We start from the raw sequence: 23,372 nt of genomic DNA, 5'->3' as shown, positions 1-23,372 counted from the left end.
TTAAGGTTAATGAAGATCACCAGTAAGTAATGGGCCATTCCTAGTGCTGTGGTGCTTCTTAAAGATCTTTGTTAAATACTGCTCCACATGAGATAAATCGTACGGCACAGTGTTCTGTGATCAAGCAAGTTAAACTAGGGGAGGAATGTGCTTGATTTTGTAAAAGCATTATTGCTGGTGCCCAAAGCTCCGCTCAGCTTGTGGCTATTGAATGCTGTGCTCCAAATACCAATGCTGGGCAGACGAGAAACCACTATGGGCCGCTTTAATCCTTTGCGGGGGCACTCCCTACCCCTTATTTCACTCGTGCATGTCCCTGCCTTTTCTCCTTTTGTTATGGCTTTCTCGTCCTCCTCCCTTCCCCTTTGGGTCTTTTTTTAAATCTTTCGTGCTCCCTGGAAATACCAGATGAGAAAAATTAAGTGCCAGTCCCCAAAAATGAGTGTCTGTGCCCCCACCGGCTCAAATCAAGCACTGGGGGGAGGGAGCATTGAAAAGTTCGAAGCTTCACCTCTCAATGTTGGGTTCTGATTATAACCAGCATATTACACTGCTGCATCTGTATATATACTATGTGGGGTATATTTGTGAGTACATTTTATCTTTAGATCTTTTTTTGCTTTTTAATGCTTTGGTTGTTCTCATGATCTTTGTAACGTTCATAAAAAATGAATGCAATTTGAAATCACTTAACTTGAGCAAATGGTGGGGTGTCCAGCAGCTTTTGTTTTTGGTTTGATTTTGATGCTTTTCGGATATTCTATCTGAACTGAATTCGCTTAGCCTGGGATCCTGGGGTTCTGAACACACTGTAGTTAAACTGATTTATTGTTAACTACTGTTTGTTTCATTTTAGGTGGTGCAGTGGGGGGGTTGCTTGGTGCCTGGATGACTAGCGGCCAGTTCAAACCTGTTCCTCAAATCATTATGGAAATGACTCCATGTGAGCAGCAGAAACTTTATGATGAGGTTTCATCCATTATCAGGACACTGGACTGGACCACTGCTTCACAGTTGATTCTTCTTGTGATGGGGAATTCAACTCTGAAGCAAACTGTGGTGAAGGCGCTTATAGATTTCATGACCAGGGAGATGCGGGCTCAAATACAGTATGCAGACTAATCATGTGCCTTCGAACCTTTAGTGAAAGACTACAAAATTCTTGAATATTTTGTAAAAAGTTTCTGAAATGTATAATTGCTGATATATATATACTTGGAATGAACGCTGACAATGCATTTATCTTTTCTGAAATATTTTTTCTGAAAGTTACTGTTTTCGAACAGAAATAGAAGAGACTGTGTTAACGTTAGTATAGATTCATGTGCACACTGATCAAGCTTCTTATGCATCATGTGACCTGTATAATGCCTGTAATGTGAAATAATTTAAAGAAAATTGGGATGAGTTCCATTTGTACCCCTTTTCTAAAATTGTGACCTGCGCTATGCAAAATCATGAATGTTTTTTGTATCCTTTTGATTAAGCAATTTCATTAAGACTTCTTTCAGTGTGGTACAGTTAAGTTCGATTGTTTGGTTGCCTTGTTAATTATGCTCCTGTTGCCAATGGAGAGTTAAATCTTTTCAGTGCATTGTCAGGAAAATTATAACATCTGTATTCTAATTCTGTTTAGCTGCTGCCTAGGGTTGTGCAGGTTAGTTTGAAAAACTGGAAGGAAATATTTGAGAAAGATTATGGATTAATGCACTGAATATCTTTTTCTAGCACTGTAAATAAATATCTGAAAACTATTTCGAAAATAAGTTGACATAATTGCTGTGTTTTTATTTTCTGTAAAAAACTGAATATATTTTATTACGGGTGACAGTTGTTCACATTACAGGTAGATATCAAACCTGGGCATTCAGATATGTTTATTTCGGCAATAATCTATTAAATGTATGACTCTAATAATAATAATGAAGAAGAAAGCAAGCTTACAATAACTTTTACAAAATGCCTCTATTGCCAGTGCTCAACAAGAACATACATATTTGAGCGTTTTGAAATTTTATATGCATTTCTTAAAAAACAAACAAAAAAAGTCCCAACGCACATTTTACATCTAAAAACATCATATCTAATTATTTTGGCTGATAAATGAGATTGAATTCCATATTTAAAAAATACTGGTTTAAAAATAATGTTGCTTTGAGTTCCTTAAGTGCAAATGATTCAGTACATTGTGAACATTTATACTCCTATACTAAACAAAGCAAATCACTTGGATTTAATAGCACTTGTTTGCAGCCAATGGTATATAATATAAAGGATTGTGGCCAATTCTAAATTTAAAAATGACCTATCTTAAACTTAAGTCCCTGAGCTCTTAGATTCGTGTGGACGTATCCCCTTCAAGCCAGGATGGCCTTATCCATGCTACTGACTGTTTTAAATCTAAATACATTCTATAATCTTTCGAGATTCATGTGGCAAGGATTTGTTTTAAACATCTATTTATTTTATAAACATTTACAATATCAAGCCAATCATGACAGAACCCACACTAGAGAATTCCTAGTGTAGATTAATAAACAAGCTATGCATCCTGTGCCCGTCTTTTTGGTTCATTGCATAACAATGGGGTAACCCAGTAGGCTGTAGGACCTGGGTACATTCTGGTACTGAAAAGACAAGGTCCTAATGGAACCTCTCTAGATATAACAATTGAAATAGGCTACCTGACGCTATACCAGTAGTCATAGAACCCCAATCCAGTAAAGAGGGGAAATTACCATTCATCAGTCAAGAAACGAGCATAATAATTTTACAACACACAAACACAAGTCAATTGAAATTCATTCAAAATGTATATTTGAGTTATATACATATATACATATTATCACACGTTTGCTCCATTGTAAAGAATGAGCAATTGGAAAAGTATACATAGGTGAAAAGAAGTCATAAGGAATAGTACATAATTGAGGCAAATTGAAACAGCCATTTATGTAACTCTTTACCCTGTCTTGACCCCTTTACTTCAATCAAATATCATCCAATGTATATAGGTTAAGTGTTTGAATCTACAGTGCCCCTCCATGGATAACCTAGTCAATCCAGGCTTATAAGACATATGTTGGCAATGTTTCAACTAAAAAATATAGAAGGCAAATTAGAACCTTGTTAGCGGGTCTTCATCAGGACAGTTGGGAGCATCTTTGCGATACGTTCTAGTGACATTTTGTTGCTCAAAGAGCCCTTGCCTGATGGAATCGAATTGCTTGTTTTTTTACTTACCAGAAGGAAACCTATGAGAATATATCTCCAGTTGTTTGACCTTTTTAGGCCATTACCATTTGATGGTAGTAATGTCTCACCCGATGAAGAGCTGGGGTGCCTTCGCTGTGCAATAAGCTTTATGCATCACAGAATCCATCTCAATTCCAAGTTGCTCCCAACTGTCCTGATGAAGACCTGCTAACAAAGCTCTAATTGGCCTTCTACGTTTTTGGGTTGAAACGTCAATAACTTCTGTTTTATAAGCCTAGATTGACTGTCATCCACGGAGGGACAGTATTGATTCAAAGTCTGTACCTAAATACTATGGATGGTATTTGATTAAAGTAAAATTGTCAGACAGGCTACAGTTTCTAATCAGTAGCAGTACCCGGTTACATAAAATACTAACTCTTATCTTGCACAGAGGCAGCGCAGGCGGTTGGGCTACTCAAGGGAAACACTTTGCTTCAAGATGTCATCTATGGCAGGTCCTATTCCTTCTCTAATTAAGTATTGACCATTACACACGACTCTTGGATGTCCTCGGGGGCCCTGTCATCCGCTCACACCACTATAAGCCGTATGTCTTAGGCTAACAGCCATTCCAGAGCATATTTGAACTAGAAACAATGCTCTGGGAGCATTCCACCCTCACCGGTGATATTGCAGATCAATTCTCAGTCACCAGTGACCAATGTCTGCAAACACTGGGCATGTCCATAACCTATGGAGTAGGTCATCCACAGTCTGTCTGCACCTAGGCCCTTCCCCCGTCTGTGTCGGGTAAAGTTCACTAGAGATGTGAAGGCTATTAGATAGGCACATTAAAGTATCATTAAACAGTACCAGACTGAGCGTAGCATCACTAGACACCTTTTTATGGTACCCTAGTACCCTGTTCCACTTAGCCTGTAAACGGGACACCCACATCATGTTCACAAGTTGTATTGTCGAGGGAGGATGTGTCCAATCTTATACCATGGCCTTATAAATTGGCTCACAATTGCACTTTATTTAGGCCCCTTACATTCACACACCCGTTGGCAGGAAAAAAAGATCTCCATCAAAGTGTAGCCCTCCTGGGCTGCCCGACGGGCATTGCACCGCCAGCCTGCCGTAGGAGCAGGATGCCAATGATGACGCTGGACGGTCACCGGATGGGATGACAGTTGTCGTCCAACCGGTTACTTGTGTGAGGTATCCTAAACTTTCCGACAAGGGTTCACACCATGCACTTTCCCGTTCTTAACTAGTGAGAGAAATGTCATTTTGAGCCACTCCTTTGGCCCCCTCTGGGAACTCTGCACAAATTATTTTGTTTACTACTTATAAATCGTAATTTCACCATGGCATTAAGTGTGTGCAATTCTGGAGGTCGCCTAGCAAACCCATCCATCACCTACACACCTCTGCAGCTTATTTAACAAAGATTGGCCCAGTCCAATGTTAATTTTCTGCCTATCCTCATATGTCATGAAGGTTTCTCCCACATACAGATCCTCTGTGTCCTGGCAGCCCCAGTCTTGCCAGCCCGTCCTCGAGGCAATTGATTTGAGATCTTGAAATGCTGGGTAGGTCTAAATCTCCATATCCGAACCGAAAGGAGTACTCCCTGCCACATATCTACAAAAGCTGTCCTAGGCTTGAGGCTTGAGGCATGAATACCACAAGATATTGCATCATCCAAGACTCCTTCCGTAATGTCATGGTGTGCCACACTCTGCTCCCCCAAGAAGTAGTAGCCAGCAAAGAGAGCCTTTTCAATATTAGGGACATTAGACTGCCTCAGAAGGAGGTATTTCAACTGTCTTGTCATATAGTAATAATCAAAGTCTGGAAGTGACAGCCTTCCGTCGTCATATGGAAATGTAAGTGTACTCAGTTTAATCCTAGGATGTGCACCATCGCAGTGGATCTGCAGAAAAACAAACTGGGGCAACACACATTGTACCCTAAAACTCGTGTAGACATCTAGGAAGTAGAATAATTTTACAAAATGACACCCTTCCTGTAAGTGACAGAGGCAGCCTCTGTCAGAAGGGTATAGAGTGTTCCAGGCCCACGAGGAGGCCCTCAATCAAGTAAAGCTCTTCAGCCAGTGTATGGGTTACATGTATCCCCAAATATTTAAAGCACTTGGGCTGCGTCACCACCCACTAATCTGGGAGTACCTCTGATGGCACATCCGTGAAAGCACCCATAGAGACTGTCTGTCTGGATTTGTTCCAAATGTTGGTCGGTCTGGACACCCTTTGAAACTCTTCTTTAGACGCAGTAATTGGTGCATCAAATCGGTCTGGTTCTTCATGTAAATCAGGGTGTCATCTGCGTACAATGACACCACGTTTGTTGCAAGCCCAGTTCGAATACCCCTGCCTGCCATCTCGCTGCACAACTTACTTGCCAGCGGCTTAATGGCCAGGACTATCATAGAGGTGACATTGGGCACCCCTGAAGCATATCCCGCTGCAACGCCCATAGCAATTTTATACATCTTCTCAGACCTGGTTCAAAACTCATCTTCCGTAGAACCCCGGACATGTAGTCCCACCCATCCATATAAAAGGCCTTCTGGAGATAGATGAGGCCACTGCATTAGTAGTGCAACTTTAAGCCAGGGCCACTGCAAAATTCAGTTGTGCACCTGCAGCATTGTACGTATAATAAGAATTTGTGACACTGCATGTTATGAACATCTTCTGAATATTTGAACAAAAGTACTTGCTGAAACAGATTCAAAATATATTAAAATTGCCACAGACGGGCTGAAGCACCATGCTAGACTGTTTCCAGACATTACCTTACTAGCTCTCAGCTGTTAATTATGTTAGTCTACTGTTAACCCTATTGCCGCTGAGGATACCTACACCCCATATTAGTGCTGAGCAATTTTTGATGATTGGCGCACAGCCTACTTAAGCCGTCAGTAACTTTTTTCGACAAGCTGTGTCTGAGGCCAAATTTGCATCCTAGTTTCCCACATATTGGGGACGCTAAAGGTACCAAGAATTTGTGGAGTCCTCTGGAGGGAACCAACAAAATAGCCAAAATGTAGTAAGAATGTGGTTTTCAGGGTTTTTTTTACAAAACATTGCTGCACAAAAAAGCGGGAAATAAGAACAACTCCTCTTTGCATTGATGCCTCCCCTGGGCCACATTAGTGGTTTACCATGGTACTGTTGAAGCAAAACAACATTCCAAAATCTAGACACCCTAAAATTCAAATACTATGAAATTTTACTTCGTACCGTCCTTCCACAGATTGATCCTACATATGAACGCAGCCTCTGAGACCTTATTTAGCAGAGTAAAACAGTTCAATATTTGAGTTCTAGATCAATGAAAAATTAAAACGTTTTATTACCAAATTCAAAAATAAGCTGTACAGAGGAAATACCATGAAGGCTCGCATATGGAAAGTCAAATATTTTCAAATACTTTTCCTCCCTGCCTTCCAATTTTCTGTACTGAAGTAAAAGTACGTTTAGATTTTGGAGAAGGCATGCCTGCGTACTGCTCACCCAGCTCACTCTGCAGATGTTGGATTTCACTACAGAGGAGCTGTAACTACCGCTGTATGCCCCTGAGGACCAACCACACTCCTGCATTGAAAAACCCAACTATCTGTGCCCTTAGCCTTATGAAATCAGTAACTATCGCCTTATGTCACTCAGCGGGGTTTAAGCACCTAGGTTACCTGGATAAGTATCATGTACGGTGTCCAAGCAGGATAGGAAAACAAAAACAGTGCTTGCTGAGGTCTGCCATTAATGCAGGTCAGGAAATAATGTCATAGAATGGTGCTACAGGGGCAGTTACGAAGCCTAAGTAACGAGCCATGGGCCCATACTATTGTAGCAAACAGAATAAGGGTCATTGCTGTCTCACTCCACTGCACTCATAGGGGTAGACAAAGGCACCTGTCCACTGTCCTGGGTAGCACAGTTGGACTGTAAATCCGTATTTGTAAAGCGCGAACTACTCACACTTACGGGTCTCAAGGCGCTGGGGGCCGTCGTAGAAATTAAGTGATCTACAGAGTTACATGGTGCTGAGCTGAGCTGCCACCGGAGCCGAGGATCGAACCGTGAACCCTGTGCTCTGAAGTCAGCTGCCCTGGCTGCTGCACCACACCTCTCCACTGTGGATATATGAGGTGTAAGCCACTTACTGCATGCCTGTTTAGCTGCTGTTGAGAAGATCAGAGTCTTGCCATAGATAACAACCAGTAAGCGAGCATTATATAGCATAGAGTATTTTATGCACAGTGACTGACGCACGTGCTTAATATAAGAATTTGTGTCATACTTCCTGAACAGGGGATGTGAATACTGGGTAGATGGATATATCCAATCCCTGATATCGTAGGGGACCGCGCTGTCTGGCTAGGTGGAGTCCAGTATTACAGTCTGGATAATTAAGGGGGGTTGCAATTAGAGTTCTGGGGGGGTGCCTTGGCCCTTGGGAGCTGTGCACCTGCTCAACCAGAAAGGCTTTAGAGAACCATTTCTTGCCAAGGGTGTCCAACGGCTTTGTCTTCACGAAGGCATCTGGGCACCTGATATATGTTGATTTGGGCATTCACGCAATCTGGATATGGTTCCAGCAGGAGCGGTCCTCAAGGTCCACCACCACAGTAAACATCTGTTTTTAAGCTGGGTAACCTTCTGTCGCACTGGTAACGTAATTCTCTATGTTGGAGACCCTCATTTCTGTGCCGTCCAGATGCAGTTTTTGTCCTGGCGCTCTGTAAGGCGGTCACAGCGGCTAATCATGGTGTCTATTTTGATGTTGATCGAGACCAGTACTACCTTTTAGATCTACCAGAAAGGCCTTAATGGATTCCCTGGGCCGTGAGCACCCTCCTCTCAGGTCCCACCACCAACTTCCCCAGTAGCTGTATATTGGCCATCAGTTGTGCTGCTCCCCCAGGGGGGCAAACCGCATAGGATGCATTGTTGATAAGAGGATCTCAACAACTTGTCCAGGATGTAGATGCTGTAAGGGAAATATGGGTGGGTGCTAATAGGTACAGCAAAGCAGACCAATATAGAGAGAAGCAGGAGTGGTTGCATACCAGAACCTTGGAACATATGCCAGAGAGAGAGAGTGCCCCAGAGGTTGCGTGTGCTAGCTGTGACCTTCTAGCCCAGATCTGGGTGAATCTGGCCATGTCTCCTGGGAAAATGAGTTGTGGATATTGGGAAGTTAATACACAGCTCCTCAGGGTAGTGCCGATCCATGTTAGCATGTGCCGGGTGTGGCTTCTCAGCCCTCAGCACTCTCTGCCAGGTCTTAATCTGGCTCTTGGTCAGCCATACATCGGATTGCTCTGAGAGAAGAAACACATTAGCGACTGAGGGCCGCCTCTAGGATTATAATCCTTTCCCACAGACCCCCACCACCACCCAGTTTGATGAGCAGCAAGTACAGGACGGCCTAAGGCTCACCAGCTGCCCCTGTCTCAACTAGGCCTCCGAGACCCGTCGTTCTCTGCAGCAGGGCCTCCCAACTCGGCTGGTACTGACATTAGGGGGACCCCATGGAACCCAAAGTAGGATCGCAGACGTGAGGTCTTCTGGCCACCATCAGCATGTCCCAATCGCTTTAGTCACAGCTGCAAGTGGCTGTAGGAATCCAAGCAGGGTGCAGAGGTCAAGCAAGTGCCACCATCTTGGCTGTGCGTGAGGCCATGCCCGAGTGTATCTATTCTTTAGCAAATCAGGAACGTCACTAAAATACACGCCCTTATTTTAGCGCACAAGCGCCATCACAGTTCGGCATATTATTATTCAACACCCTCTACTCTAATGTCATTCGGAAATCTTCTAACACATATGAAACTTTGAACAATAGGGCTTGTCAATTGTTGAATAGATTGGTCAAATCACAGCAGATGGGCCTTGAAAATGTTAAATGTCCCAGGGAACCGGAAGAGTTCATCAAAAACAATGTAATCATAACAGTGGAAGTTAACCATTGCACGTTAACTAGACTGTGCTTTGTGAAGCATTTGGGGTGAAAACTGATGCACGGAGATGGGGAGGGAGGAACAGGATTGACTGAAAGACCGCATCCATCTCGTTTAAAATGGGGCCTCACACAGAAATGTGACATAACTAAAACGCATTAATAAATCCATTTCTACATATCGGAATTTTTTTTTAATTACAAACACATTAATACAGTCTATATATGTCAATACATAAGTAACACATTAGTTAACATTTCTAATGCACGTAAATAGATAAGCCCAAAAACAATTTAACAGTACACCTTGCTTGAAGCAGAGTGTCAGGGGCACCTTCATTATGCAGTCTTCAAGTGTTGTGCCCCACGTCTGGAGCAGTATGTATGGAAACTTAATTGGTAACGTTGGAGATCTGAAAAAATGTCCCAAGTCTAGTGAAACAAAATGTATTGAGGCATCCTATAAAGCACACACAATTGTACGTACACAGATGACTCGTAATGATTAATCATATGCCAATTAAAAACCTTCTCTATTGAAGCGTTATCCCAACAGTGGGCAACTTCCCCTGACTGCACTCTAGAATATTTTTCAATAAAGTTCATCCAATTCAAAAAAAGTTCAAAAATGTGCTTTGTTGCTTGTATTCTTGTTTTATTATGATGTTTTAGTTCTTCATTTTGGGGATATCCATACACCACTAACATCTTAAAACTTCAGATACGGGAATGCATGATCCCATGGGCCGTGCAAGAGACAACAATCCAAACCCCCCGACCGTGCAGGTTGCTGTCTGGCAAGCATTTTACAAATCCCTCTAACTTATCACAAAGTGAAATTGCACAATAATCAAAGCATTGTTCCCTAAAACCCACCCATCTTGCATATCAGCAGACTAGATCGAGAGACCACGTGCACTGAGAAAGAAAGTAAACGTACTTAAAATATTCAGATTTTAAGAAGGTAAAGTCTCAAACAATCCTTCTCTGGGACTCCCAATCATTGGGGCAATTGCATGCTAGGACACCTTCAAAGAATTGAAAAAGATTATCTTTCAGTGTCATTTTCAACTATGAAAGATTTCTGCCTCTCAGACTGTTAAAGGAGAGTTATGTCAGGCTGTGTTATAGTGTGCTCATTTTACCCTAACTACTCAAGTTAATTGTAATAATGGCTTAGTCCATAACCTAATCTTTTCAGGTTCTTAATATTTTGTTCTATTGAGTGCTTTACTTTATGTCCCTCAACTGATTTTCTGAAATTGATCCCATATAACGCTCTCACCCACCCATTGGGGCTCGTCAATAATATATGAAACCGCTTATAAATATCCTCTCTACTAGTAAACCAAAATGGCACTTGAAATACATTTTCAGTATTGGTGCTTTTTAAAATATATCATGACATGCTGCTTTTGGATCGATTTATAATATACACAGATGTATTGGACACTAATAAGTGAAGCACTATCGACTTATTAAATGCTTCTTTTGTTAGTACTAGTTTTTCCTTTCCTAATGTTATTCCCAGAAATGTTTTAATGGAAATGAATGCTAACCTATTTATAGAAATTATGGTTCCATGGATTCATAATGAATAAAATTCCTGAATGCTTGGATTTGTGTGTTGCTGCCAAACTACTACCTGAAAAACATCTGTTTCTACATTATACCTGTATATGTATACTTTTTATGTAGAATTAACTGATAATTTTTGTGTTTCAAGTATGTTTGTAAATTATTGTACTGTTTGTGAAATGTGCAATTGAAATAAAAAATAATTTCTAGAATCTGCTGTTGAAGTCTCAAAATGTATTTTAATAAATTATGATGTTAATGCTGCACCAATAATCTTACTACCGATGCCAAGAAAGGATGGATATTGATTTTCATTTAAACTGTTCAGCGTAAAGGGAAGAAAATTGGAAAATGCATGATTAACTCCGGACTGAAGACGAAATAATTTTCATTAAGGTGTCTAAAAATTCTTCAACGCTTTTAACCACTAGTTTATCCTATTTATGGTTTTATTTCTACTGTAAATTCTGAGGTTTATGAACAGATTGCAAAATCCCCCGAGTCCCTTTTTTCCTGAATTAAAATGTTAAATTCTCAATGTGCATTTGCTTCAAGAATACAATCTGGTTTCGTGTGGCTATATTTGGTAAGTATATTTCATCTGAAAAATACTGTCCACTTGTGGCGGTGGGTTAGGAGATGCACAAGCAGTTGTAAAGCAAAATATTTAGGCTTATAGTGTGTGTGTGTGTGTGTGTGTGTTTTGCTGCTGATTGTCAGTTTTTAGCCAGTTTTAGTTTTGTTACTTTAGGTCTCGCTTGCGACTGCTCATGCACTGCTGACGCTCCCATTTGTAAGATATTGATACAAAAAGGGGCTTGCTGCCAGCCCATTGCCTAGTGTTACTTGGCTTCATTGTCACTCTTATTTGCTGCCTTCTTATTAGCCAGCGTTTGCTGGCTTCACTTTCTCTTGTTTTGGCTGGTGCACGGACCGAGTACTGATTGCTTCAGCTTGATTGCTGTCCTTCCACTGACAGTGCTGTGATTCAGGTACTACTTTTTGTTTTTTCTTCTTCCTTGTTGTCCATTTTTAACCTCTTGCCATTTGTAGCTATGTGTTATTAGGCTGGACACTCTTCAAAGAAGCTTTTTTTCTCCTCAGAAGTGGATGTTTGTTATGACCATTGATGTTATCTGTTTTCAAGTGTTTTTTCACTATATCAACATGTGTGCAATTGCTTTTTTTATGTGATAGGATTTTTTTTTCTTTTCACATGTCATTTTTCCACTCATGGGGAGATTAACTAATTTGCTAAGACTCATGGGTGTTGCGCCAAGACCTAACAACCACAGACAAAGCCGATGGGTCTCACCCTTGAGACTATTTGTGCTGCCATTGCCTTTTTTTTATGCAGTGTAGTACGGGCATCCGACTTTGGCAATGATTGTTAGTCATGCTCTATAGAAGCTTGGCTAAAATAATATATATATTTTTTTTACTTTGATGCATGCACTTATCACAGCACTTTTTCAATGTAGTTTTAGCCACACTGCAAAGCATCTTTGCTTCTGTACAGCATGGCTACCAAACAATGCCAAAGCCAATAGCTCTCATGTGAGACTTGTTTGCTTTGAAAATGCTTCTTCTCTCTTGATGTCCATTTTCTGTGTTTAAAATGTCTGTGTGCGTTTTGTCATGCTTAGCTCAATTTGGCTTGTCTGTTAATGATCTCGGTCTTTAAAACATCTTGGCGCCCAATAGAGCTATTTCAAAGTACTTACAATGTTATAAAAATACAATTTGTAGCATATATTACATTGACTAAAGTGCTTAAGGTGGTGACTACCGGAAGGTGCCGCAGCGTGGAGGTCCGGGGGGGAAATTCAGAGGCTGTCTGCAGAAACCAAGTCATATCCTGACTCACGGAGACCAGCGGACCTGGGAGGATTGTCTGGGGCATTGTCTTCTGTGCCTGGGCTTGTCGCAGTCACGCCGGAACACCGAGGCGGACTCCAAGTCCCAGGATCCTTTGTGCTCACACCTGGCCTGGGAGTAAGCCGCGCCCCCACCCTCAGCATATTTCACTCGGTCACCATTCCCGCGTCGCGGGACGCGCGCGGGTCAGCGCCCGGGGCTAAGCCCGGGCAAAGGGCGGGCCCTCTGTGGCCCTCCGAGGCCAGAGGAGGACGGGACGGGCCACCTCCCTTGGTTTTCTAAGAAGAGGTAAAGCCACTGATTGCCCACTCCACTGACTATCACATCTGGCTTGACACTGTTACCCATACCAATAAGGGAGTGGTTACATAATATATCCCCCTGGTTGAACTTATGCCCTAAGATACAAGACTGGCATGCTATCGTCAATGTGGTACGAATGAACTAACAGTACAGTTGTTTGTTTTGTTTTCTATTACATTGCTCACCTTAAACATACCCCTACCAGCATGGATCCCCCTTCTAAAACGTCTAGTACAGCGTCTAATCCCCCTTGGCTAGACAACTTAAACAGTATGTGTAATATCAGGTATACCCTTGTTACATCACCCTATCTGGTATCTAACGCCAGTCCGCTAGCTCACAGCGTTAGTACACAGGGGCTTCTACCGACTCCCATAAAAGTAAATGCAAAAAGTACAACTCCCGTTAAGGTCACATCTGGTAAAAGGAAACATGACGGGGTTGGAGAAAGTGGGTCCCAAACCAAAACATCAAAACTGCAGAGTGTGTTATCAGATTTAAACCCGCCTGTTAACATGGCTCTGTTAACTCCAGAGATGGGCAAAAAACTAGATGACCCAGCATCCTGTCCCCAATTGGTTTTACTGACCATGATCGAACAGTTGATCAAAACTATTATTCATCCCCTGATCGACAAAATTAACATCTTGGGGGACAGACTAACGGGGATTGAGGACATTGTTAAACTCAATCAGGCATACACAGTAACATCTAAGTGTTCACCCCAGGCTGGTCTTCCTAATTTGCCCAAACAAACTATGCAAAACACAGTTCCCCTAACACAAGTAACAGTCTCCACTACTGTGTGCCCACTTGCCCCTAAAGCACCACCCATACCTGCCTCAGATCGCAATACCATGTAAATTTCATAGACATTAATAACAACTGGGTTAGCTAATTCTACTTAACCTATTGTGATTATGTTGCTTTTAAAATGTCTGTTGCTTGCTAAATTATGACTGTATTTTTTTAAACTGTATGCTTTTATGGTTTGAAACAAAATCGAATAAAGCTTAATGAAATGACTACCGGAAGCACAGCACAGGCGCAGTCCAGGTTTGTTGACACTGCCAGCAGGCTTGCTCTGGTACCCCAGCAGCAAATAGTTGAAATTCAAGGTTTTATATTAGAGACCTAGAACTTCATTGTTCAGAAGGTGCATCTGCTCTTAGAAGCAAGTGTCCTCACTCAGCTAAAGGTGGCATGCTCCATCATCAGATCTGCTCCTCGTGGGCTTGTGTGGGGACACATTGCTGGAGATAGTTTTGATTCACCAAAGAAATGCTGGAACTGTTTGGTAGATCCCAGTATAAGGATGGGAAGATTGGAATTAGACATCCGGGATTGCCCAAGACTGCCATGTTTGAGAAGAGATGTGTTTGTAGGATTTTCAATCAGTAAGAATGATTTTTACTGCATTAATTCTATAAATGAAAAGATATCAAGTGGGTCAACATAATTTTCTTCCAGGCTATAAGGTACAGTGGAAGCTCACAGACCTAGTATCACCTTTGGAAAATCGAGCATAATATTAATAATGAAGATTGTGTTAAGCTGCCACCAGTAGAGTCCAATAAGTCTTTAATGTACATACAATTAAAAAAAAGTATGTGTTCAGCATATCCTTTATCAATGTTACAATGCCTTCAATCATCAATTTCAGGTAACTGCAGTTTAACCGGAGTCCAGTGCGATAGCTGCAAGGTAATAAATATGGACTGAGTTAAGCCTTGGACAATCTTATTGCGCAAGGCCTTGTCACAGATTAGGTTCCAATTTTCCACAGGTGGGGGGCAAATCCTAATGCAGAGCAAGGGTTAGCTAATTTAGTTTGGATCGGTGGAGGGGCCCTAGGTTTGGTAGTGTTTGAGTTAAGAGATCTGGATGCTACATGTCAAGAACCGCAGCTTAAGGTGAGCAGTTATGTCTGAATCTCAAAGAGGACCAGGTTTTGCAATCTTGACTTCAAATTTCGATTGTAGTTCTGCAAATGCCAGTGTACTAAAGTTAGTATACAAGGCTCTAACCAGAAAAATTACCTTTTGGTTGCCATGAAAGGTCATCAGTGAAATAGTTAACCAAATGAATTATCATCTTTTTTCCGTAGGTTGATAGGATTTTAATTATGTAGTGTAGTTATGTTTTTTGTCTAATGTGCTTATGGCCTTAATCCTTTGTAGTAAAACTGTTTGAAATGAGTAACATCCAGATGTATCAAGTCAATGAGGAAGCAATATGAAAGGGGAAGAGCAGAGATTAGTCAGTTAGCAACTAGCATATGTGGGAGATCGAAACTTGTAAAAGCCTATGTGCTCTGTGGGAAATCAGGAAAGATGATTGGTAGTGAAACCAATTTTTGAAATTTGCAGCCACCCCCCCTTATAGTCCAGCCACAGTTTTTTGTAAGAGATTTTCAGTACCTTGCTATTGTGCACAAATGCTAATTTAATTTTATCCATAGAAGAGGAGGAGTGCAATAGCCAAAAGGGCAACATCCTGGAGCAAAATGTATTAAGGGACTGATCTTCATTTTTAGAGATTCCATTCTACCCCATCGTGATATAAACTTAGCGGACCAAGACATCGGGAAACCTTTAATCTTCTCAGTAGTTTTCTGTTCATTCTCTTTAACCAATTCGGATAGATGGTTAAAGAATCAAATTCCTATGTGTTTAATGTACTTGGGTTGCCAAGAGAGGCAAGAGTTGCGCAGAAGTGAGGGGGATACAAAGTGGGTCATGGGTTAAAACCTATGTTCTATATCTAGACAATGTCCTGCTATTTTAGAATATTGGGCAATAATATCAATAATAGGAAAGGAGATAGCCTCTGCAAATATTAAAATGTTGTGTACATAAGCCACAGTTTTGAGTTAAAACAGACATTTAGTATTGTTTGCATTGTTTAAAAATTGGATCAAGAAGTCTGTAGACCGTTGGAATAACAAGGGTGACATAGGACACCCATGTCCTACGCTTTGGCTGAGCTGGAAAGGAGCCAAAGGCAGCCTTTAATGTTGATTCTCGCTGTTGGGTTAGTGCATAGTCATTGCCATTTTGGTAAAAGTGCCACAGAGAAGGTGTTATGAGGATTGCTTCATGGAATGGCCAGGACAACTGTCAAATGCCTTCTCAGCATCCTAGAACACTGCAGCAGTTGGAGAAGGCTGCAAGTGAGCTTTCTTAATGATTTGGGAGAAGTCACGTGTATTGCCACTGGTGAGTCTGCGTTTAAGAAATCCGAATTGGGGGAGGAGCTTCGCGGGCAACCAAGATGGCCGCGTAAGCTCGGAGCTCCGAAGACCCTCCGATCCTCCGTACTGATCCTGCTAACTATCCTGTCCCACGACGGTGGGAATCAACGGCGGTGTTGATGCTAACGCGGCGCCCGGTCTCAGATTGAAGATCCGAGTTTCCTGGACCGAGTTACGCCCTCGTGACGCCGGCAGGCGACGACGCCATAGTTGCCTGGCATTGTTGGGGCTGTGACGGGGCCCCGCTTCGGTGCACTTCGAGCGGGACTAACAGAATTGCTGGGTCCGGTGGCCCTGTTGGTCTCCCTGGCAGCTTGCTTTTCTCTGCGGGAGGTGGAGTGACTTGTGTGCTTTGATCGAGTGGTGGTGGTGTTGTCGGCCTTCCCCTCTTGGATCGTACTAATCCCGTTGCCCAACATGGCGGGCAGAGGCGATCCAGACAAAGGGAAGCCCCGAGGGTCAGCAGAAAACCCATCCATCCACAATCCACCATCCCTGAACGATTCTCCCACTCCAGGGGATCGCCGGGAGCATCGGGCCATACCAAGGACCGGCAACGTGACGTGTCCCCTGAAGATTCGGGACCCACCCTCCGGGACGTGATGGGAGCCATTGCTGGCGTGAAGGCCGAGATGCATAGCCAACACGAAGCGCTGTCCAGCAAAGTGGATACCCTCAAGATCGAGCTTAACCTCATCAGGGCCGACCTCGGCAAAACCAACGACCGGGTTAAGTCGCTCGACATTAAGACGTCGAGTTTGACTTCTGATATGTCGGTCATGCAAACCGAGGTACGGGCCCTGAAGGCCGCTAATGTGACACTTGCTCGCCGACTTGACGATTTTGAGGGACGGGCACGGCGCCAGAACGTCCGTATTACAGGTGTGCCGGAGGGAGCGGAAGAGGAGGCCGTGGACTTGTTCGTGGAGGACTTGGTGGAGAAGCACTTGGCGCCGGGTGGCTTGAGTAAATTCTTTTCTGTTGAGAGAGCTCACAGACTGCCTGGTGGCCAGCCGAAGTTAGGTGCGTCCCCGCGCCCCATCATTGCTAGACTATTCAACTACCGGGACCGAGACGCCATTTTGCAAGCGTCGAGAAGAGGTGGCCCGCTGTGGTTTCAGAACGCGGACATAAACTTCTTCCCCGACTTCACTCAGGCCGTCCAGAAACGCCGTCAAAGTTTTATGGGTGTGAAACGGAGGCTGAGGGAGATGGAGTTAAGGTACTCTATGCTTTACCCAGCGAAACTAGGCATCAAACATGGCGATCGGACGATGTTTTTTGATTTGCCGGATGCTGCAGGGGACTGGTTGGACACTTTGCCTCAGCGTCGGACCACTCTGGAGGACCAGTCGGAGGGGGCGTCAGGAGGTCCAGGTTCCCAGGAATAAACTTTACAATGTTGGCCTTCTCTCTGGGAGGGATGCTGCGGACGGCATCATTCATTGACATTTGTTTCTTCTTTTTCTACTTCTCCTGTTTTCTCAACTTTGGAGGGTAACGGGGGGTGATAGGATGTCTCCTTTCTCCTCTGGGGGCTTTTTGTAGGTTAGTTTTTAAGGGGCGACAAGCACACTGCTAGTTGGGGTGGCTTCTAGTCTAATGCAGGGGTGCAGGGTGGGGGTTAGTTGGGTTGTGTGCTTTTCTTTTGCTCTTCTTTTCCTACTTTTCTCATGGCTAAGGTTTTATTGTTTTGCTTTCATCATTTCGGTGGCTGCTTTCCGGGTGGGATGGCTGGGACGGGACATCATTGATGATGGGGGGTAAGACTTTAAATGTACTCAGCTGGAACATGAATGGGTTGGGGGATCGTATTAAACGTGGTGTAGTGATACAAATGCTTAAACGTTGTGTTCCGGATATTGTTCTCCTACAAGAAACTCATCTTATTGGCAACACTTGTAAGGCTCTGAATAGGAAGGGGTTCAAAATGGTGGCCCATTCCGGGTTCTCTACGGGATCCCGAGGGGTGGGGATAATGGTGCGCATGTCTCTTCCCCTGGAGGTGGAGTCCACGCTGGTGGATGATAGGGGCCGTTATGTAGCCGTGGTGAGCAGATGGGAGGGGCGCACCCTGGTTTTGGTTTCGGTTTATGTCCCCCCGGGGTTGCAAACGGCCACCTTCCAAGATCTTGGAGGCGCCATTTTGGGTCTCCCGGAGGGGCTGTTGATACTGGGTGGGGACCTCAATTCTGTGGTTTCAGGCACTTTGGATCGTTTCCCGTCCAGAGATCTTCGCAGCGCACAATCGTGGCTCCCGGACTTCATGAGCACCATGGGCCTCATTGATTGCTGGCGACTTCTACATCCCGCCCAGCAACAGCATACTTTCCATTCCGGGGCACATGGTAGTCTCTCTCGCATCGATTACATTCTGACGCCCTCGGCTCAGGCACAGTCTGTCTCTGGTGCTCGTCTCATGGCCAGGGGTATCTCGGACCACTCTCCGGTTTGGGTGTCGTTTGACTTTGGTATCGTGGCGGCGACTAGGGTGGCGCCGGTCAACCCCTGGTATTTCCGCAACCCCAAAACTCGAGACCTCCTTGCTAAAGCTATCGATCTGTATTTCACGGAGAATACAGGTTCGGTAACGTCGGCCATTTCCCTTTGGGAGGCCTTCAAGACTGTCCTTAGGGGGGAGGCTTTCTCCTTGATAGCCGAGGTGCGCAGACGACGGGACGAGGACATGGTGCGGTTGGAGTCGGATATTGCGGACCTGAATTCCCGGTTAGCGCTGGGACCGACACCAGAGCTGCTCCATGCTCTCTCCCTGAAGCAGTCGGAATACAGTGCCACTGCCATGGATGCGGCCAAGGCGATGGGCAGGGAACAGCAGGGGAGGATTTACGACGCCGGAGACAAGGCGGGCAAGCTTCTTGCCTGGTTGGACAAGAAGGAATTGGCTTCTCGTGTGGTGCCTGAGATCTTGGGCGACGATGGACTGGTGGTTACTGATCCCCCCGCTATTGCCGAGGCGTTTGCCGACTATTTTGAGACGGTTTATACATCAGTCTCCGCTCTGACCGAATCGGACTCGGCCTCTTTCTTGGAGGAGGTTGAGCTTCCTTGTCTGTCTGACATTGAGCGTGATGACATGGACCGCGGCATAACGGTTGATGAGGTGGCGTTGGCAATTAGGTCGTTGCGTTCCGGGAAGGCTCCGGGACCCAATGGTCTCCCAGTGGAGCTGTACAAAATCAAGGCGGACACTGTTGCCGCGCCCCTGCGGAATATGTTCTTGGCAGCTCGAGATGCCGGCGAGCTCCTGCTGGATCAACGCCTGGTCACCTTAGTGGTCATCCACAAGGAGGGGAAGCCCGAGACCTTTGTAGGTCGTACCGTCCTATTTCCTTGTTAAACGCCGAGCCCAAAATCCTGGCAAAGTTGCTGGCCAATCGGCTCGTGGGCATGATTGCGGACTTGGTCCACCCGGACCAGTCTGGTTTCATTCCTCATCGGAACACAGCCCTTAATCTTAAAAGGCTTCACGCTGTCATGGCGCGAGCGCACATGCTCAGTGAACCAACAGTCCTGGCCTCGCTCGACGCGACGATGGCGTTCGACTCGCTCGAGTGGAACTACCTCTGGGCGGTGCTTTCTAAATTTGGATTCGGCCCCGACTTCATTAGTTGGGTTCGGCTCCTTTATTCCTCCCCGATGGCCAATGTGACGGTCAATGGCCGCTTATCAGCTTCCTTCGCTTTGGGCAGAGGTACCAGACAGGGTTGCCCGTTATCGCCGCTCCTTTTTGCCCTTGCGCTGGAGCCGCTGGCCGGTTGGATCCGCACTCACCCTGATATTACTGGTATTACGTGGGCGCCCGGCTTTGAGGATCGCGTCTCGCTCTATGCGGACGATATTCTTCTTTATCTCCCCTCCTCATGTCGGTCCTTAATTGTGGCATTTGACGTGCTGGGTACCTTTGGTAGATACTCGGGCCTGGTCATCAATTGGTCTAAGTCCTACCTCTATGTGCTATGCGGAGACACTCCGCTTCTCCCTAGAGGCTGTGCTATACAGGTCTCGCAACAGGGCTTCAAGTACCTGGGCATCTATATCTCAAAGGATGCCCGGGCACGGTATGCGAACAACTTGCTCCCCCCTCTGGCGCGCCTTCGGCGTGACGTGGAGGATTGGAAAAGACTGCCGCTGTCCCTGTTGGGCCGTGCGGCGTTGTTCAAAATGATGTCCCTGCCGAGGTTCCTCTATGCGCTTCAGAACACGCAGGACCCAGTGCCATCTAAATATTTCGGTTAGATTGAGAGCCTGCAGCGCGCCTTGTTGTGGGATGGTAGACCGCGCATTGCCGTCGTCAAACTGACCATTCCGTGGTATGACGGTGGTATTGCTTTGCCTGACATACGCCGGTACTACTGGGCGTCTCAGTTAGTGGCCATTAATCATGGCTTCTATGGGCCGGCGGTCAATCCGGGATACGCCATGGATCGTTGGCTCATGAACGACGGGATGTACTACAGAGCGCTGTACTCTAGATCTCTGGACCGGAAATTGACTGGTCCCACCAGGACTGCGGTGCATTTGTGGAGGGCGGTGACAAAGGCTCTGGGGTGGAAGGATAGGCTCACCATGGCTACTCCCCTTTATGATTCCGACTTACTGGGGAAATTGTGGCATTCTAAGGGGTTTGACCGGTGGGACCTCATTGGTATCTCCAAAGTGGCGGATGTGATGGCCAAGGGGGAAATTAAAACGTTTGCTGTTCTGCAGGCAGAATTCCAATTGGGGGCCACGGAGTATTTTCGGTATGCACAATTGAGGCAACCCCTCACGTCTTCCTTGCCTGTGGGTGAAAAAGTTCCCAAGTCATCCCCGCTTGAGGACAGAGTGCTGGACGGCCATATGCCGGACAGTGCCATTTCCCTGACCTACAAGAAACTTATAAATGTTCGGACAGACCTGTTGGTGAAAGTGCGAGACCTCTGGGTGAATGATGGGATTGAGATGGATGACGAGGATTGGCAGTCAGCGGTCTCCTCCCCTAAGGAGGTGGCCATTTCGGCCAGGTTGCGTTTGGTCCAGCTGAAAGTGCTCCACAGGGTGTATGTCACTGGCCCCAGGCTGATTCGTATGGGGCTCTCCCAGGATGGCCTTTGCAGGAGAGGGTGTGGTGCGACGGCCACTTTCATGCACACTATTTGGGAGTGCCATGTCATTGCCTCCTACTGGGAGCGAGTACATGCGGTTATGAGGGTTGTGACTGGTGTGACTTTGCCTGCGGAGGCTCGACGCTGCTTGCTGAATGTGTGGGGTCCGACTGACTATAATACTGCACAGACCCGCTGGGTCACACTGGGTAATATGGTTGCCAAGAGGGACATTGCCCAGAGATGGGGTGCTCCAACCCCCCCCCCCCCCCCCCCCCCCACTGTTAGTCTTTGGAAAACCAATATGGATTGGTGCATGCTCCGGGAGAAAACTGTTTACATAGCCCGGGGTAAGCCCAAGATGTGGGGTCTGGTCTGGAGTGCCTGGAACTCGTATAGAGGAGACATCTGTGTGCCCCCAGAGGCAACACAACCGGAGGTCCGTCTCTCTCCATAACTTCCCCTCTACCCAGGTTTCACATGAATTAATCCTGTATTTTTGCTCCCCTTTCATATGTTTGCTTTCTTGCAATGGTTATTTTATGATGCTATTGTTCCCGCCTCTCCCCCTGGATATGTGCCTTACCGTTTTTCTATGCTCCTTTGCCTTGCCGTCTTTATCTTCTTCTTTTCTCCTTTTCTTTTTCCTTTTTTTTTCTTTCTTTTTCTTGTCTTTCTCTGGTTTCTCTTGTTCATTGAGTTCATCTTCAACATTCATAAAATTAAACCTGATTGCTCCTTTTTCTGTTTTGTACACATTTCCGAACTGCTTTGCAATGCTGCCTAGCCTCCGGGATGTATGGCTGAATAGCGGTGTACTTGGTTTTGGTAAATAAAGGTTTTCCCAAAAAAAAAAAAAGAGATCCGAATTGAGCATTTTATATTAATTTGGTGATTAGTGGTGCAAGGCATTTGCCTGAAACTTTTGCTTAACTTTTTGCTACAATGTGGCTTCTGTAGCTGAAGATGAGGTCCCTGGGAGAGCAGCACAGGTACACAAGCTGAGGGTCAGCCTTGATGAATGTGTGACTACTGGCCACCATCCCCTCTCCCAAATCCCCCCTCCCCCGTCAGAAATACACGTCGGAAATACAAACAGTGAAAGAAAACCACTGGGTGACATTTGTATGTAGGTTTTGTTAATCGCATGGCATGCAAATTACGGCATTCCTATTAAGGTACTCATAGGAGGGATGTATGTCATTACAACGCATGCTTTTACAACGCATGCCATTACGACGCTACTTTTACAACGCAAGTCGTTACAACGACTTGCGTTGGGGGTGCTGGATAGTGAATAGTTTAATTTACTATTCCAACTCCGACTGAGGCAGAATATATCCTATTTTTTTCGACTAACTCCTGATTTTTAATCGTACCGACTAGAGGCAGTAAGAAAGTAAAGAGACCTACTAGTCGGATATTTTGAATCTAGCACCTCCCTCCTATAACATTGTCTTTATAATTATGTAATAACACTAAGTGCACCAGCGTAGTCGTATGTCGCAGCACGCCCAATCCGCTGCAGATCTGGAAGAACCCAAATGATGAAGCATGCCACCAAGGCGTAACCCTGGTGGGTGAGGGTTTTATAAGAAAAACAAGATTTTTCTTTCTCATGGAGAGTTTTTGAAGTGTTTCCCCGCTGAGTCCTCTTTTTGGTGTTAATAGCTTCTGCAGCTGAACCAGTTACTTTTCACTAAATAGCATAGTGGGAAAGGATTGTCTCGAGAGGATCAAAAAGGATGTGAGAGAAAGTCTTATAAAAGTTGATAGGGAAGCCATCTGGACCAGGTGCGTTGCCACCTGGAATACTTTTAATAGCCTCCAGCATTTCGTCTTTTATATCAATTTGATTAACAAATTGAAGACATTACTTTTTGAAAGTAGACTTATTAGGGCGATAAAGAGCCTCATAAAAAGTTTTGAAGACTTCTAGTATATCTTTTGTATTAGATTTGGTTGATCCATCTAGATCTTTAATAGATGTCAGTAGGTTGCTGTTCTTTTCACATTTTTTGTGGGAGATTTTCTGACTATGTTCAAGTACAGTAATTTCT

The 23,372-nt window shown here is 44.7% G+C and overlaps 1 protein-coding gene across 2 annotated transcripts in view; it reads left to right on the top strand.

Annotated features, from left to right (window-relative positions):
* The window catches only part of C12H19orf12 (chromosome 12 C19orf12 homolog), a 69,787-nt gene extending 68,021 nt beyond the window's left edge, over positions 1 to 1,766 (top strand). For both annotated transcript variants that reach the window (XM_086947704.1, XM_086947705.1), the window contains exon 3: positions 857 to 1,766. In XM_086947704.1, the coding sequence (XP_086803830.1) occupies positions 857 to 1,122 (266 nt within the window). In that variant the 3' untranslated portion in view covers positions 1,123 to 1,766. The remainder of the gene's footprint in view (positions 1 to 856) is intronic.
* The last annotated feature ends 21,606 nt before the right edge of the window (positions 1,767 to 23,372 follow it).

This window comes from Lissotriton vulgaris, chromosome 12 (genome assembly GCF_964263255.1).
Source record: "Lissotriton vulgaris chromosome 12, aLisVul1.2, whole genome shotgun sequence".
Taxonomy (NCBI): Eukaryota; Metazoa; Chordata; class Amphibia; order Caudata; family Salamandridae; genus Lissotriton; species Lissotriton vulgaris.
This window is presented reverse-complemented; position numbering and strand designations above follow the sequence as displayed.